A 17580-nucleotide genomic window follows, 5' to 3' on the forward strand; every position below is an offset into this window, starting at 1 on the left:
CCGCAATGAGAATTCTGGCTATATAGCCTACCCTACGTGCAGTTGCTCTCTAGTCTCAACTCTCCATCTCGAATATTGTCCCCCCACTTTTTACGTCCCGACGGCGCCACTGATTTGTGATGACGGCTAAGGTTGTTCATGGCTGTCTCTGGCCAGTCACCATGTTGCTGTGACCGTCCCTCCAGAGCATGGGGAAAGAATCCTGTCAATCAATCATCAAAAACTAATGTGAAACGCCCAAATTCCAACAGGTAGGTAGATAAAGGATTCGGGCTACCCACAGGTAATTCAGTCAAAATCTTTCACACACGCGCAAGAGAAAGAGCTAACGATTTATTTATATATATATATATATATACACACACACACACACATACTAAAGGAGAACACTCAAAGAAGTACAATACCTTGTGAAGACTGTCATTATCGGACATCCTGACATCACCGGCATTGCAGCTCTCCTCGGTTAGTCTCGACAAACTGACCTCATGTCCAAATGTCCTGCTGTTGTCTATATCCATGTGTTGTTGTGGTAGCGAGTGAGCGGAGGTAGGTATTCGGTGGTGAGGTCCAGATAAAATAGACCCTTCCACACTTTTAGTGGAAGAATCGTAGGCAGCCGAACAGACAGAGGTGCTTGAGAGAGGAAGAGAGGGTGAGAGGTCCCCGTTGTAAAGTTCTGTTCTGTTATTTTGCTGTTGTGAGTGCGGCCTTTTGGCTAGTGAAGGGGATTCCCCGACTGATGCGACAGTAACTGCGGTAGAACCAGTACAGTTAGTGGTATTAGCTTCAGTACTGGATACGTTAGCCGTAGCCGCCCTGATGCCGGCCACAAAGAAACTGACACTGCTTGCCAAAGTATCATTAGCGTCAGCATTAGTGCCGACATTAGCTTGGTTGCTTGGCCACCTGGGCTCCAAGTCCTGGACTACGCCATTCATGCTATCCCGTAGTGAGCTAACGAAGGGCTGGACAGGGATGCCAGGGATTTTGCTGCTGTAGAAGGTAACATACTGAGAAAATGGCGCTATCGTCAGATGTGTCTGAGCCAGCCTGGCATGTTTGTGTAGCAGTAGCGGTGGGAACTGTTGCATAGAGGTATAGTTTGTGCTCTCCTCCTGCAAGAGGTGCTGTATATCAGAGGAGAAATTTCCCATGAGATCCTCTATGATGCAGTCAACATCTCGGGGACAAGGAGCAGCAGGAGTAGGAGAGGATGGAGGAGAATCATCCGACACTTCTATCACTTCTCCTCCTCCTCGCTCCTCATCTGACAGTACTTCTATCACTTCTCCCACCCCTTGCCCCTCCTCTTCAACCATATGCACCTCCGCCTCCTGCTCTATCGCCTCCGTGTCTTTCTTTTCCTCTTGATTGCTTTCTTTTCCCTTTCCCATTTCCTCATTCTTCTCCAATTGTACTGCTCCCTCTACCTCCTCCTTCCCTCCTGCAACCTCTTGTTGCTCCAGGGTGGGTCGAGGTGACGGGGTTCTACTCCGCTTCTCTGGAGTTGGATGAATGGATGGAGGCGCAGATGGAGGGATGGATGCAGGCGCAGATGGAGGGATAGATATCTCACCACGGCTCTCCTTTGTCGCTTCTGCAGGGGACAGATTGTTAGTTGTAATGTCACTGTTATCGATGGAATTCTGCAGCCAGGCACGGAATATTATGAGTTGGCAATTTTGTATGTTCTTAGTGGGGGTGGCTGGGTTGGTGCACTGTTTTCGCATGCAATTACTTTGTCAGGCTGCATATGTACACATAATTATGGGCCATTTACTTTTTGCATTGCAGTATTAATTGCCAAGTTGTGCCGTCTCAAGATGTGGGTGGTACTGGCCTTGCTATATTTGTTAAAATAAAAGGTCTGCACAGGCAGCTGCTGCACTGAAAAAGTGGAATGTTTTTAGTAAGGGATAATATCTGCCTAGGTGGTCATTGTCGGGAGATAATTCACCGACAGGGGGTTTAACCACCGACGCGAAGCGGAGGTGATTCATCACCCTAGCATGCAAAGATTGCATGCACTGCTTTGACCAGGAGTCAGGCAATGCCATATCTGACAGCAGAGCACAAGAACGGGTATGTAAAATAACGTGTGATCTTTGTTCCGTGGTAGCTACACTTCCCGAATGGCTGTAGCCATTCTTTCTTTGGAAAAATGTATCAAATATTTACATTTATCATGAATGCCCTTATGTTGCCAACTGTGAACGAACTTTACAGTTGAAGTTACTGTAGGTGCAATTGCTCATTCTATGCTTGTGTTGGTTAAATATTTGAGGTTTCTAATCACCTTTCAGCAGGTGGAGCAGCTTGATGGCAGCCTGAGGGCTTTCACTCCTCAGGTCAATGTCCGTCAAACCCTCCGAGCCAATCACAGACAATAAAGAGCTCAGGGGGGAGGGGTCTGGGTTGTTCTCTGGTACAAGGAGATAGAAGAGAGAGACATGGTGAGACGGAGCGGGAAAGAGAGCTGCTGTTAAGGGTTTCACAAATGATTTCAGACATACAGTTTAGGCTATATGGCACAGTATCAAACTAGAAAAGGGCGCTCTGTGGAGTGAATAATTCCACCAGGCTGGGTAACCTAGCCAAGTCGGTGTAAGTCATGCATTGCAGTTCAACATAAGGCTGTTCCGCTCTCCCCTCTCTAGGTCCAGGAAACATCTTAAAAAAAACAGAAGGACTCAGGCCAGCAGGTTTGAGGAAAATGCCTGTCCCTCGGATTAGATTAGTGAATTGGCCACTTAATGGCCTGGAGGTCTGCCAGAGTGGGATCCTATGGGGAGACACGGAGCCCACCCAGGTACCAATAGTAACGGCATGATAAGTTGTTTGATCCATCATTTTTCATGGCCGCAACAGACATGCTCAGATGCGCTGCTCATCCTACAAATGGTCTGGATCCTTTTATTCTATAAAAGTTATTGACAAGAACCATATTGTTACAACAGAGATATCATTTACAAAACACAAAACCTGCCACACGCACACACGCATATGTCACAGACAGGTGTGTGACTGGCATCTGAACATGGGTCGTGGAACTTTGTTGCACTTGTGTATGCGTCTCCAAGCAACAACATTGCAACCATGGAAAGATGTCATGTTTGTCCATTGAGGATAAGGCCTGTGCAATAGGGCAAGTGAAGCTGGTTTATATATATATATATATATATATATATATAACCAGCTTCAGTGTGTGTGTTGGTTCAATGTCACAAATGTAACATCTGGGATTTGATTGGCCAAGCTTTGCGTGATGTAGTGCTCTCATCAGCGTTATAGAGCACCGAAGTCCTGACGTCACTTTCAGTAGAGGGCACCAACACACAGGTTTATAGGTTTTTTATTTGTATTGAAATCTCCATAGGGCGATTTTATGTCGCTTCATATAAGAACTGTGACACAGACTTCGTGTTTGTCCATGCCCGACATGGTGTTCCTGCTCACACAGGCATCAAAACCGCTCCTCTACGACGGCGACGGGCTCCTTCCGCGGGGTAGCCATGCTAACTGGGCACGATGAAAACACGAGCAGAAGCAAAGGCTAGGTGGTTAGCTTAGGAGTAGGAGGAGTAGCTGGTCTAGGGGCGTTGATGGCCGCACAAGCGCACAAAGCTAAAGTCTTAAGTGTATTTTCACAGGTACAATCCTGTGAAATTGTCACGCACGTGGTCGTTTCATGCACACGCCTGCGTGCGACTAGACCTAGATTGTGGTGAGCTAGTTTTTACGCTACGCGTCCTGCGCCAATCATGAGCAGACCTGGACCTGATCCAGGCAACAACGCCTGCGTCACTCACTCCCCGTCTGAAAGGACTCAATATAATGCCTTTTTATTCATGAGGTACATGCATTAACTGTAAAGTACACATTAAGTATTAATTACAAATTACGATTTCCTTTGTAAAATAATAATATAAGTCTTAAAATGAAATAAATGATTTTTAAAACATATATATTCCAGATCAAATGAATAAATTATAATTATAAGACCTCTTCAAATTAACACTTTTATCGCCCTAGACGGAGAGCCCCTGAAGGGACAAAATACACACACACACACACACACACACACACACACACACACACACACACACACACACACACACACACACACACACACACACACACACACACACACACACACACACACACACACACACACACACACACACACACACACACACACACACACACACACACACACACACACACTTACCAATTTCTCGATTTCTCCCATCAACTGCGGGTAAGTAGTGCGAATCCTTGACATCAGGCCCTATAATGCAGGAATGAATAATGTGGGGGGAATTAATATCAAACAAGGTACAGCAGGAAAGAAAGCTCATTGATGATGTGCCATTTCAGATCAATTTACATTTTTGAGCTCTACTGTAGAGCGCAACTCTATGATGATCCCAATATTTCTCGCCCTGGGTACTGAGTACACTGAAGGATACAGTCCAACTGAATTACGGGTAAAAAAGCGATTTCTACTATTTGCCTCTGGAGACACTTGTGGCCTTAAAGGTCAAATCCCACTATAATTGCTTCATACATTTTATTTCCCAATGTTTGTCTCAAAGAATTTCTACATGCATGTATTCTGCATCGATTGTGTCTTGTATACTCTATAGTACTGCATAATACTGTGTAAATTACTACACAGTAACGCTGTGAGGTAATTGTACTAGTTGTAAAGTACTGTGTAGACTAGAAGCAAAAAGGGGGAAAGAGAGGCTGAGAACAATTACCTGCAGACTCCCTGGAGATCAAGGAGGTTAACCGCTGCTCATTAGCTGGGCTGGGCTCCTCGTTAGAGGGTCTGATTTCGCTAGGGGTGACAGCGGGCTCGTTAGGTGGCGGGGAGGGGGTGGGAGAGGGTGCAGGGCTGAGCTCAGGGGATGGCGTGGGTCTGGCTGTTGGCGCTGAGACCACATTGGCTGAGGCCACATTGGCTGAGGCCATGGCAACATGATGGCAGCGTGGGTCCTGGGGGAGTTTGCTCTGAATGCGGTGATACGCCTCTAGTTTCACACCTGGCACAGGACAAGGAAAACATACTTGGAATTTAAAAAAAACTAACAGGTAAACTGATAGGTGAGGCAAGGCAAGGCTCATGTATTGGACATTTTCTTAGGTACTCTTGGGACTTTTTCTTTGTCTTTTCCTTGTTTTTATATATTTTTGACTCTTAGTTTAGCCTTAGTAACTGTTTGGTTGCTTATGCTGTTTTTACAACCCGTCTCCGCCAGATTGTGGCAGTATTGAGTTCACAAGTTCCCCCCTCCTACCTTGATCTGGTCTCAAGCAGAAACGATGAACCGGAAGCAGCTGGCCAAAAATCTGATCTCCATACTAATTTCGAGTTGTAGTCTTGTTAGCTTGTGTTTACATTTGCGCTGTGGCACAGCTAGAATATGTCACCAGTCTCGCGTTGATCCCACCTCTAGCGGCTGCATATCGCTCCGATCAGATTTAGTTCAGAGTACATCGTCTCTGCCCGAGAAAGACCAGATGGGAGCAGGAAGAGGAACTCACTGCTGCCACTAGGTGGCAGAGTCAGGTTTTTTTGCCTTGCTTTTAAATCCTGTAGCACTTTGAGATTGGCAAGAATGTAAAGGGCATTATAAATAAGATGTATTATTATTATTTCAACAGCAAGGCAATTAAAACATGTTGGTAGACACCAGACAGACAGGCACAGTTAATCAAAGATAAACAGACAGCCAGGACAGACCTGTTATGGGGATTAGAATCCATGGGATCTCTGGTTGTTCATCCACCTCTCTTCCTCGCATGCCAGACTCTCCACAGTGGGAGCCAGGACTGAACCCTTCGTCCAAACTACTAACACTGCCTTGTGTCTGTTCCTACAAACGCGCACACACACACGCACGCACACACACCGATCAGATGAGATGTATCGATCAGATGAGATGTATCGATCAGATGAGATGTACCGGCATTCATTTCACTAGTTCAACCCTATCCAGGACTGAGACAAACCCAGAACTCCCACACACCTGTATGAAAACTAAAGGGTGTAGTGATTTGTAGTGATCCCCAAGGGGAAATTGAATTACCCTCTGTATTTGACCCAGCAGTTTGTTGCTCAAGTTGAGTGCACAGGGGAACAATTAGGGGCTCAGAGCCTTGCTCAGGGCCACCACGACATAGCCTGGAGAAGCTGGGGTTCAAACTGGAGACCTTCTAATTCCCCAACGGCTACTGTACCTCCTGAGCCATAATTACACTAGATGGCTTCTAGGCAGTGAGAGGCATCTTTTTCTAATTGTTTTCAACAGGTTTGAAGCATTTTGCTCCCTGCTTATGCTCTTAATGTGTAATAATGTCAGTTAATTAGATTTTTTAATTATTACTGTACAATTGCAATCAAATGTGAGATCAAACTAGATTCAGGCTCAATTAAAGGGGCGAGTCAAGAAGCTGTTTGCACAAGTAGTGGGACTGATGAGCACTGTGAGCAGGCATCAGCTGGGTGAAAATTACAAGGGTTCACGGTGTTCTTTGTTGTTACCTTGTGTACAGAAGCATGATACAAATATGTTTTGTTTGGCACCTCAAACATTGTAAGAGGCAAAGTTCTACAGTATACACAATATAGACTGATTGTGTACACACACACACACACACACACACACACACACACACACACACACACACACACACACACACACACACACACACACACACACACACACACACACACACACACACACACACACACACACACACACACACACACACACACACACACACACACACACACACACACACACACACACACACACACACACACACACACACATCCTACCAATTAAAGGAAAAAATAGGGATGTATTCGAGTCCATCTAAAGCCAGTCCAAGTCAAGACCAAGACAGAGGGGGGGTGAGACAAGAGTCAAGGTCCTTATTAAGGACCCAGTCAGATGGGGTAAGGAGGGGAACGAAAGTGAGAACATACCCATTCTAAACGGGCAGCGTCCCAGTTCAATAAACCACAACACTGTTACATGTCACACTTTGTTGTATTTGTAATATGTAGTAGACCGTTTTGGTACCAGGTGGTCTTGAAAGATCTGGTTTTATTGAGGAATTTCATATCTCTAGTCGTTATTGTTACCTCCAGCTCTTCGTGTGTCCTCAGGTCGAGGTCACAGTTGGTGGGCAGTTGCAGCCTGGTGGCCAGCCTGTCAAACGTCCAGGGCTCACTCTCCTCCTCTCCTTGCTCCTCTGGAGGGCTCGGATTGGCTTGGTTGACGCCTGTTGGACATGACACACAGAGCAGGGTCCATATTTATCAAGCATCTCAGAATCACTCCAAGGATTCACACAATTTGTGCACTTTGCAGTCCATTACTGAGGTGCACATGCCCCCATTCCCATTAACAGGGCTGCAGTGGGAATTGAGCTTCAGGGTCCTTTTGGTTCACATTAGTGAGGACCTATGTTGGTCACACTATGTGGGCACCGTTGTTAAGGTGGCTAGACAATGGCTAACTGCTTGTATGGAAGCCGCACCCCAAGGCTCTACAGAGGGTGGCTAGCCTAAAACAGCACATCACCAGGACTGAGCTGCCAGCCTAGCACCTTTACAGACAGTAGCAGAGTGAATATTCTGTCATGCTGGCTTTCTAAACATTGTTTATAAGGAGTTGCTTCACTTCAGTGTTCTGTAAGTGATTCATTGTCGCCTGAGGACGACCTAGAGATTCAGATCAAACACATCCTGTAACAAAATTGGCTTAAGGGAGGACGAGCTGGCCAGTGTGCGGGCGGACCTTTGATGTTTGTAATAACTTTGTATTGATAATAAAATCACATTCTCTAATCATAAGAACATGACAATGACATCTGGTAAGATTTCAGCCCGATCAAAGTCCCATACATTGCCTTCCATTATAAAATAAAAGTTCACAAAGTATAAAACATGATGTGAAAAAAAAATGGTGTAGGTACTTCTGTGGCCTACTGGCAGGCAGCACTCTATGATGTCAATCTGACTATTACTACTACTAGGATGTATAGATTGCCAAATACTAATAACTGTTGATAGATTGTACATGTTTATTCATATTATTCATTATAGACCGTTACTCATTTGTAGATTAATTTTGTATATAGACTGTACATATATTCTATTCATTGTTAATAAACTGTTGAAATGTTTCACATGTTTTCACCCTTGCTAACACTGCTATGATAACCCATTTTCCCTCTGGGAACAATAAAATAATACTACAATAAAGTGTCTTAACCTGCCTGTCCATCTGTCTCGCCTGGTATTCTGTCCCATGTGCCACTGTCTCACCTGCTATCCTGTCTCCAGTGTGTCTCACCTGGCATTCTTTCTTGTCCTCCTCGTAAGTATTTTGAAGTTCTCTCCGTCACCTCTTCCTCTTTCTTCCTCTTCTTCCCCATCTCTCCCTCTCCTCCCTTCTTCTGGTGGGACATCATTGTATCCATTAACTTCTTGTAAAGATTTTCCTGAAAAAAACAAACACACACACACACACACACACACACACACACGTTCCCATTTTAATCGGTTCAAAATGACTTATTAGTATTTATACCGTAATAATATTTGTACTACTACAGTTTCCTACAATTCGTTATTATACCATTTAATCATGTCATACTGAAAAAGCAACACTTTCATAGTGATTTCTTTTTTACTAATTAGTTGGGTCGGCTTTATGTTTTGTCGGTCCAGTACAATATAAAAGCTTACAAAAGATTTGTGATTATAAGCTGTTCTGTATCTGCCACATTTCCAGCACTCTAGTTATTGATGGGTGTTATTTTGTGATGTTATCCTTCGCCTGACTCCTTTTTTACATTGCTATCTTAACTGCTGTGGTGTTTCTGGCAGCACATCAAGGCCTAGTCAGTGTATCTAATATTGTAATTCTGTATCACTATGTAAACAAGATTCCAATGCATGTCCAAAATAAATACAATGTGAATTCACCACCTTTCATTTTGCCAGCCGAGAGGAAAGAACAGCAGCAGAGACAGTGGCAAGAAAACTCAAGTAAACTCTCACTAACGGGGGAGACAACCCCCCATTGCTGGCAAATTTGTAAAGATGGATGAAACTGTACAATGCACTATTCCTTCTGATAAATAATCTTACCATTACCAAAAATAGTTTCCCTACCTTTTGAGAGTTTGTCTGGTCCTGCATCCTCTCCTCTTCTGCTCCTCCATTACTCCTCTCTCTCTCTTTTTCTAACTCTGCCCTCTCCTCCGCAAGCCTGCCCCCCAGCCTGGCTGCGTTCATCCTCTTCCTTTCCTGCTCCAGATAGTCAGATCCCAGGTTTGTGACGAGGAGGTTTCTGGCCCGGGCCACAGAGAGCATGTAGAGAGTTGGGCCGTACAGGTAGTTGCGTAGGTATCCCTCCATGTTGGCCTTGTGGTGTTTGGGAGCCGGAAACAGTTTTCCTCTGTCGTCCAGCTTGGCATCATACTCACCCATCGGGTAGATGCGGGTCTGCTCGTTCATGCACACATACACGCACAAGTAGGCAGAAATTAAAAACTATTCATGAATATTACTGTATGAATATTATTATTACTACTACAATGGTTGTTATCGTTGTTAATCTATCACTGTCAACCATTATCATGGTTATTATTTATGCAATTATTTATTACCAATCCGTCTTTGAGTCCAGAAAGGTAGTCCGTAGCATGTTTCACAACCCCACCAGAGAGATCACTGGGGGGGTTGGCCCGGGCCTTCACCAGGGCATGATGTAATGCTGGCAGGAAGGTAGACAACCTACCAATCACAGATGGAGTCTCAGGGGCATCATGGGAGGAAGTATAGGGAGACACTACCGGAAGTAACAATATAATTCAGTTTATTCACAGATATTAGTAACCCTCATATTTTTCAATTGTCAGACATGCTCTTTGGGGAAATGTAATGAATACATTAGTTGGGATGAACAACACCATACTCTACTGGTTTCTGAACCCTATCAGGTCGACTGAACTCTGATGTTTATGTGTCATTAGGTGTCTGCACAGTAAAGTCATCTGTGGTATATTAACACGATTCTGCAGTGTGTACGTTATAACTTTGGTACTGCTCACCAGATCTGCCCACATCTCTGGACTCTGGGAAAATGAACAAAGCCTGCAGAGCTCTCTTCCATCCTTCTCCTCTCTCTGGAAGTACAGCATAGTACATGATTTATCATTATTATATTATAGCCATAATTATGTTACAAACGGACACACATTAAACTATGGGAGGCAGGAGACTACACAGTAAAATCCTCAGTGTAAATATAAGTATTCTGCCTCTGCAAATACTTGATCGGCAATAGAATGGATGACACATGAAAGATACAGTCCTGTGTCGGGATGTCTTACCAGTAGGTGTGGCCATCTGTTCACTAGACAGCAGGAAGAGGAGTCCTCGGTCGTTCAGTGTATCCACCAGGACCTGCAGACATACGGCACACTCTACTTAAAATACTTTAACCGCCAGCATTAATTAATCCCTCGATAGCGTACTGCCAAGGTTTTATCGCGCGTAACACTTACTTTGAAGAGCCAAATATCCGTAACCCGTAATCCGTAATTACAATGACAAACTGCTGTGTGTGTGATGTTGCCCGGATGTTGTTGTGTCGGTCGATGGTTGAAAAAAGAGACCTCGAGTGTCAGCCCGCCTGTTACAGCCCGTTGAAAACCCTTGTATTCACCAGAAACGGCCCCTCAATGTCGTTTCTGAGATACAGAGCTGTGAATGGTGGGCTTAGACTGGAAGTGGTTGCACGCGCATGTTCAAAATGGCCGTGGCCACAGTGTCCCACTGTGTTGATGCGGGTAGCAACATCAGCTAGCATTACGAACGTATCAAAAATGGATTAAAGAATACAAGCGCTCAAACCCGAAAATCTCGGGTTTGGTGGGCTAGTTTATTAATTTACACCCTCGTGTTCCTCGTTTCCGGCGGGCAGACGGTTAAGTCTCGCGTTGCCAGACTGTTGTCTCTCACAATTTTCAAATGCTTCCATCATACAATCTGGAGCAACGGAAGAGCTATCATGAGTTAAATATAAAGCGGAAGTGGAGCCTTCTCCCCACTTCCGTTTCGTCTTTACAGTCGCACAACTTTATCCAAATATAAATATAAACCATCTAAGCATATATAGCTTACTGCTTATCAGAAAAGGAATTACAAAAATAAGCTCTAAAGATAATTGAAAATATATTAACATATATATATATATTTATATATCAAGTACTCAGATTTCGGGAGGTGTAGTTCCAGACTCTATAGCATTCGGAGATTGTGGAATAGTTGTCTGGCTACGCGAGACTACACTCTACTTAACACATATGTCACTTAACACATGTGTATATAACTGGACTAGTACTATAACCTTTATTTTATTATTAGACCCTTACCCCTCAACCCAACATCATAAACCAACATGGAGCCGAATGGAAACAAGGGTGCTATCCTTAATTTAGACCAAGTTGTCTTTGTGTCTATGTAAAAAAGAAGAAAATCCTCAAAATAAATGATGATAAAAAATAAAAATAAATTTAGACCAAGTGTTTGACTGTACTCTGTTGCCGTTTTCATATTTATGTCTAATAAGGTATTCACTCAATCAATTAAAAAACATTATTCAACATTAATCTGTTATTCTCAATAAGATATTTACAGTATCTGTTGACGGGGGCTTGCATGTTTTGATGGTTCCATCATAATCTACACATTGTCAGTTTAGTCTCTGTACCCACCAATTTGTGTTTCTCCAACTGCTGTAGCAGCCTGCTTAGGTCATTGCCCGACTTGCTTCTCTCAGTCATCTCCAGAAGGCTGCAGAACATGTCATTCTTCACAACTACAAACATACACACAAGCACCATTTACCATTATACAAACAGACATTTTAATACATTCTATTATTGGTTGTCAGTGCTTCATCATTTTGACCTGACAGTTATGTGTGACCTCATGGCTATCTGGTGGGACTACCTTTACAGTTATTAATGATAGTTTGACCTCACCTTCATGGCTGCCAGCATATAGTTTCCAGCAGAACAGGGCAGGGGGGAGGAGCTTGGACACATGGTCAAAAGACATCAAGCAACCAATTTCCAACATCTCTGGTCTGAAAACAAATATCGGCCTTCTTGTGTTAAAAGCTGTTTGCATCATATAAAACTTCAACATGGGATTAAGGACTCAAGGAGGACACACTACCATAAATGCAAAGCACAGTTTTTACATAGGCACCCCTGATCTGATGCTCCACCAGAGTTTATGTCAGACAATGGTGTCAGTCAACAATTATTATACAAAGGCTTATTCTATTCTAGTGCATTCTGGCTTTTTCTGCCTTTATTGCTAGGATGAAAGTAGACTGACAGAAAATGGGAAGAGAGACGGGAGTCGAACCCGCGGCACGCCGCCAGGCTGGCTCAGCAGCCTAGGTGCCCGGACGGTTGAGCTAACCGTCTGGGCCTATTCTAGTGTATTCTACAATAAAGTAGTAATGTGTAATGGTCAGTGCTTACAGTTTGCATGGAAGGACAGGAGGAGAGAAAGATCTCAGGGACACGTGGTACAAACACCTCTCTTCTTTCACCAGGTCTCCACTCCATACGATATACTGGACACGCTCTGAGATAAACAGACAAGGAGGAAGTCAAGACCGGCAGGCAGGCAGACAGACAAGAAAGACAGGAATCAAATCAGTCCCAAATCACTGAGCTATACCAAAGCAACAGAAGCATAAACCTGTCGGATAACAAATAATTGCCCGGGGCTTACCATTACTTCCTTTAGGAGGGCAGGCTGGTGTTTGGCTGTCCATCCTGCCAATCAAACACAATACTGAGTGGAATAGTCAACATTAGATTCATAAATGTACTCATAATAACATGGAATTTGATTGCAAAAACGTGCGTACTGAACCGTGGATAGCGTACTGTAAGGTCAAATATTATACAGAAACTGTTGCATCCCTACTGTGTGTGTGTGTGTGTGTGTGTGTGTGTGTGTGTGTGTGTGTGTTTAAATAACGTTATAAGGACCCAAAAAAGGACATTCTTCTTGTCTTCTTGACATTATTCAAGTCTCAATGAAGAAAACGGTTCTTTATGGTTAAAGATCATACATTTTACTACATTTCAATCAATTTAGATTTTTAAAGTCCTCAAACATGTCTTCAATGTTGTTAGCTGAACAGCATTCAGATGAAGCATGTCCCTCTATAGACAGATTGTATTTTGAGCACAATTCCAGGCAGGCTGTTTCTGGTCTGTAGGGGCAGATGCTGAACCCAGAAGAGAACAAAGATCCCAGAACATTAATTCGACTCTGACCATTGCTGTCAGCGGTGTGAAAATAAGCAGTGTGTTAATGAGCGGAATCTCCTGTTATACGTGGATATGACACATGATGTATATTTTTGAGGGGCGCTAGCCCCTCCTATGTCCAGCTTTTGGTGTATGTGCACAAACTTTGTCCTACACAAACATTAAATTCCCATTGACAATGAATGGACATTTTTACGTCATAATGTCTATTTTACATCATGATGATGTACGATGATAAGAGCGCCCTTCACTTCACACGGGTGTGATTTTTGAGGGGCACTAACCCCTCCTATATACAGCTTTTTTGTCCTTAACTCGTGTCCATTTGCCATTGACAATGAAAGGAGAATTTACGTCATATGTGTCTGAACAAATCGGCTTTTTGGGGAAACACAAACATTAAATGCCATTAAATCAGCTATTTTGTCCTAACAAACATTAAATGCCATTGACAATGAAATGAGAATTTACGTCATATGTGGACGAGCAAAAAAAAACGTTTTAATTCAGCTCGGGGCTTATATATCACATAAATTCAGTTGTCATCTTACATGATCATGGTGAAAAGATGAGTTTTTTCAAGTTAAGGGGTGTTAGGGAGTTAGGGAATCACCGTTAGGGAATCACAGTGATCTTAATAATCTTCACCAATAACTACAAACAAACTGCTTCAAAACTATATTTGTGATTCGCTGAAAAGTTTTTATTTATTTAATTACAATGCCATTTTTCATGGGAGGGTATTTTCTGATTTTACAGGCAAGGTCCAAGCCAAACAATAGTTACAATATTTTGCTACCTGGTGGGTTCTTGATAATAAGGACATTCGAGTCCCAATACCAGTAAGACGCCCTAAAGGTGAGAAGCGACCTCGCCCTAAAGAGGAAGGTCGCGTGCACGCATCCGCCTGGGTGATGGCAGACTGCTGGGTGAGTGCTGGCGCTTTAGCATGGGGGTCAGATCAACATATGGAATGAATTCTGTACTGGCCATATATGGAGCGTGTCTTCAGTGTACAGTGTTTGATGAGGTCAGATCAACATATAGAATGTTAGAACATGTCAGCTCCATATATGGAGATCTATGGGTGGCAGCGGGGGCAGTGTCTTGAGTTCTTGAGTGTACAGGGTTTGAAGAGGTCTGGCCAAATATGGAGCATGTCTTGTGTGAACAGAGTTTAATGAGGTCAGATCAACATATGGAATGTCAGAACAGGTCAGCTCCATATATGGAGATCTAAGGGTGGCAGTGTCTTCAGTGTACAGGGTTTGATGAGGGCCCAGGTAGGGCCGGGCCTTAATTAACATCGAAGAGGAAGGACGGGTGGGGAAGGATCAACATATGGAATGTCAGAACAGGTCAGCTACATATATGGAGATCTAAGGGTTTAAGGTTAGATGTAAAGTTGCTGGCCGGCTCCATATATGCAGATCCTAGGTGATGATCCAGTCTGAAGGTTTGGGTTAGGACTAAGCATTTAGGGGTGAGGTTTGGGATTATAGTAAGGGGATGACGTTAGAATTAATTCTAGGTAAGGGATACAGATTTTGAGGGTTATGTTGAGGGTTAAGTTTTAGTTTTTAACAAAACAAATTTTTATTTCAAACAAACGTGTGCGTGTGTTTGTGCATACCTGGAGATAGCTAGTGGTTTGCTAGGTAGTGGGTCTTTTCCTTTGAATTGGAACGCTAGGACAGCATAGGGACACACCTGGCGAGGTCTGTTGATCAACTCATCAAAGAAATACTCATAGAAATATAGCTGAAGGAAGACAAAAGAGCAAAACACAGGTCTGATGTAAAACAAATGTATGTAACAAGTGTATGTAACGTCAAGATTTTGGTGATGGGTAAACTGGTCATTCACGTCAGAACATCAATTTAGTGAATTGTGTGGTGTGGGGCCTGTGGGCACATCTTATGGTACTCCACACAACAAATCATGACAGTAAACATTGCTATGCAATGTTTCACCCACCCTATAAACCCTTATATATATCTACATTGCTCTGAACTAACACAATGCAACTTAATACGATATGTCAGTGTTTGGGATTCACAAGCGTATTTAATAATGAGAGCGAATGCTGAACTGTAAAGTGCATAATTACAGGTAAACACTAGGGGCGTAAATCACCGGCATCATCACGATACCATATTGATATCTTAGAGTAGACAACGATTCCATATCTGCCGTAGAGTTTAGTTTGCTGATGTTAAACTCGGATGGTCCAAAGTTCACCCTGTGAGATTGCTGGGCGGGGATTGGGAAGATGCATTGCTAGCTTGTAGATTACATCACAAGACCTACTACAGAGTATAACTTAGGCATTAACAGCAATGTTGTGGACGCAGCACTGCCCTGTGTGTACAGTTTAGATGAATTGTATGTGAATAAATGCTCCTACTGTTAGCTGATTTTGGTGGATTTTGGTGTACGATCGCGACTTCAACTCGGAACATCCCATTCCCTCTACAGCTCGAACCATACCATTTGTTTGGGGTAGTGCTTCTGGCCTGACTAGTTTTGTTTTGAAAGGTTTTCTGGGAATCGCAATTATAATAGATAACTGTAAAATCATCTAATGGCCATGTAGCTACAACTGCTGTCACCAAAAAGACACAAAAAAAGGAATATAAAATAAAGGCCACTTTTGTTTTTGTCAGGGGAAGGTATATTCTCCCTAAGGGACACATGGAGACATCTGCTGCGTTGCAAAACAAATACACAATGTGTTTGATTGCGGTTTTATAAACACAACTCCAGCACCTAAAGGCCCTGACACACCAATCCAACTTGCAAGAACTGCGTTTTAACAGCGGGAGACCAACAGCGAGCGTCGCTTGAATTTCATTGGCTATCACCCAATCGCCCACTATCGCCGGGCAACGTCGCCCAAAAGATTTTTATCTTTTCTTTTCGTCCGACGTTCCTCCGCCCACTTTTCGACCATCGCCTGCTATCGCCAGTAGTCGCCGGGTCCCATTGACAAATAATGCACTTCCGGGAAATTCGTCTGGCTGTCGCCTGCTGTTAAAACATACTGTAACAGCATAATAATGAGAGGGTCTAGCATTCAGAACTTTCTCCGGTTCAGCAAGCCTTTCCGATGCCAAAGAATTTTCAGCATGCTGCAGCCTTTACACATCTCTGCTGAAATTGCGCTCTGTAACACACTGCAAAGACTACAGTTGTTTTTAAAAATTAAATAACTCTTCATAACAGGAGGTTGAACTCATGGCATAATAGGCAGAGCCAAGTTTCTAAGCAGAAATGACAATTCATGTTTCTCAATAGCACAGTTTCAGTGGTACACCTGCGGTTAAAGCTGGTCGTGGGCTTGACTTATATTCTGGTAAAACTGTTGCTTGGTTGCAGAGTGCCTGATTATTGTGCACGTCAAAAACAGTCTATATCATATGGATCATGTAAACAGGACCTATTATCCAATTAACCCTCCATCCCAAAAACATCGGCGATCTCACAGGGTGCCCATTCGATGATCTATGTAGCTGGAGGAGGTGGAGGAGAGGATGTGAGGGAGGAGAGGAGTAGGTGAAGGAGGAGAGGAGGTGAAAGAGAAGACGAGGTGAAGGAGAGGAGGTGAGGGAGGAGAAGAACTGAAGGAGGTACCTGTGAGAGTTCGTAAGCTCTGTAGGATGTGAGTGAGGTGACCTTGGAGGCGTTCTTGGAGATGTGACAGTCAAACTTTGGCGTCGGGTCTAGAAGGTTCTTAGACATGTTGTCATACATACTCTTCACTTTACCCTGCAACAACACAAATAAAACGCTATAAGTGTGTGTGTGTGTGTGTGTGTGTGTGTGTGTGTGTGTGTGTGTGTGTGTGTGTGTGTGTGTGTGTGTGAGAGAGAGATGTGTGAGAAAAATACATATTTCAAGGGTTATATGTATCACTATAACAGAGGCCAAGGCTAAGGACAAACACATTTGGTATGCATTAAACGCTTTTAGAGCGGAGAGGGGAAAAAACGCTAAAAATATACATTTCCAGTAGGAAATTACACCCGTTATGCAGTAACTGTGATTCTGGATGCAGACTTCTAAAAAAACAGTGCATTCTATTTCTCACTTTTCACATTTTCTTGCCTATTATTCCCATACCATTTGTGGTATGATGGGGTCTGAAACCCACCTTTTCAGACTCCATCATGGCCCATAGCACTTACC

At 43.4% G+C, this 17580-nt stretch overlaps 1 protein-coding gene across 5 annotated transcripts in view; it reads right to left on the reverse strand.

Moving 5' to 3' along the window:
* Positions 1 to 17580, reverse strand: part of tasora (transcription activation suppressor a) — a 38303-nt gene that overhangs the window by 13291 nt on the left and 7432 nt on the right. For all 5 annotated transcript variants that reach the window (XR_013790886.1, XM_079511361.1, XM_079511362.1 and 2 more), the window contains exons 6-22: positions 17026 to 17160; positions 15026 to 15153; positions 12845 to 12888; positions 12589 to 12694; positions 12079 to 12182; positions 11809 to 11912; positions 10423 to 10495; positions 10141 to 10215; positions 9697 to 9878; positions 9200 to 9532; positions 8376 to 8523; positions 7160 to 7299; positions 5753 to 5885; positions 4767 to 5051; positions 4232 to 4291; positions 2300 to 2425; positions 408 to 1600 (exon numbers count right to left, since the gene is read on the reverse strand). Coding sequence is in view for 4 of the 5 variants with exons in the window: in XM_079511361.1 (XP_079367487.1) it covers positions 408 to 1600; positions 2300 to 2425; positions 4232 to 4291; positions 4767 to 5051; positions 5753 to 5885; positions 7160 to 7299; positions 8376 to 8523; positions 9200 to 9532; positions 9697 to 9878; positions 10141 to 10215; positions 10423 to 10495; positions 11809 to 11912; positions 12079 to 12182; positions 12589 to 12694; positions 12845 to 12888; positions 15026 to 15153; positions 17026 to 17160 (3369 nt within the window). In the remaining variant the exon portion in view is untranslated. The remainder of the gene's footprint in view (positions 1 to 407; positions 1601 to 2299; positions 2426 to 4231; positions 4292 to 4766; positions 5052 to 5752; positions 5886 to 7159; positions 7300 to 8375; positions 8524 to 9199; positions 9533 to 9696; positions 9879 to 10140; positions 10216 to 10422; positions 10496 to 11808; positions 11913 to 12078; positions 12183 to 12588; positions 12695 to 12844; positions 12889 to 15025; positions 15154 to 17025; positions 17161 to 17580) is intronic.

This window comes from Electrona antarctica (assembly GCF_951216825.1).
Source record: "Electrona antarctica genome assembly, chromosome: 9".
In the NCBI taxonomy this organism is placed as follows: domain Eukaryota; kingdom Metazoa; phylum Chordata; class Actinopteri; order Myctophiformes; family Myctophidae; genus Electrona; species Electrona antarctica.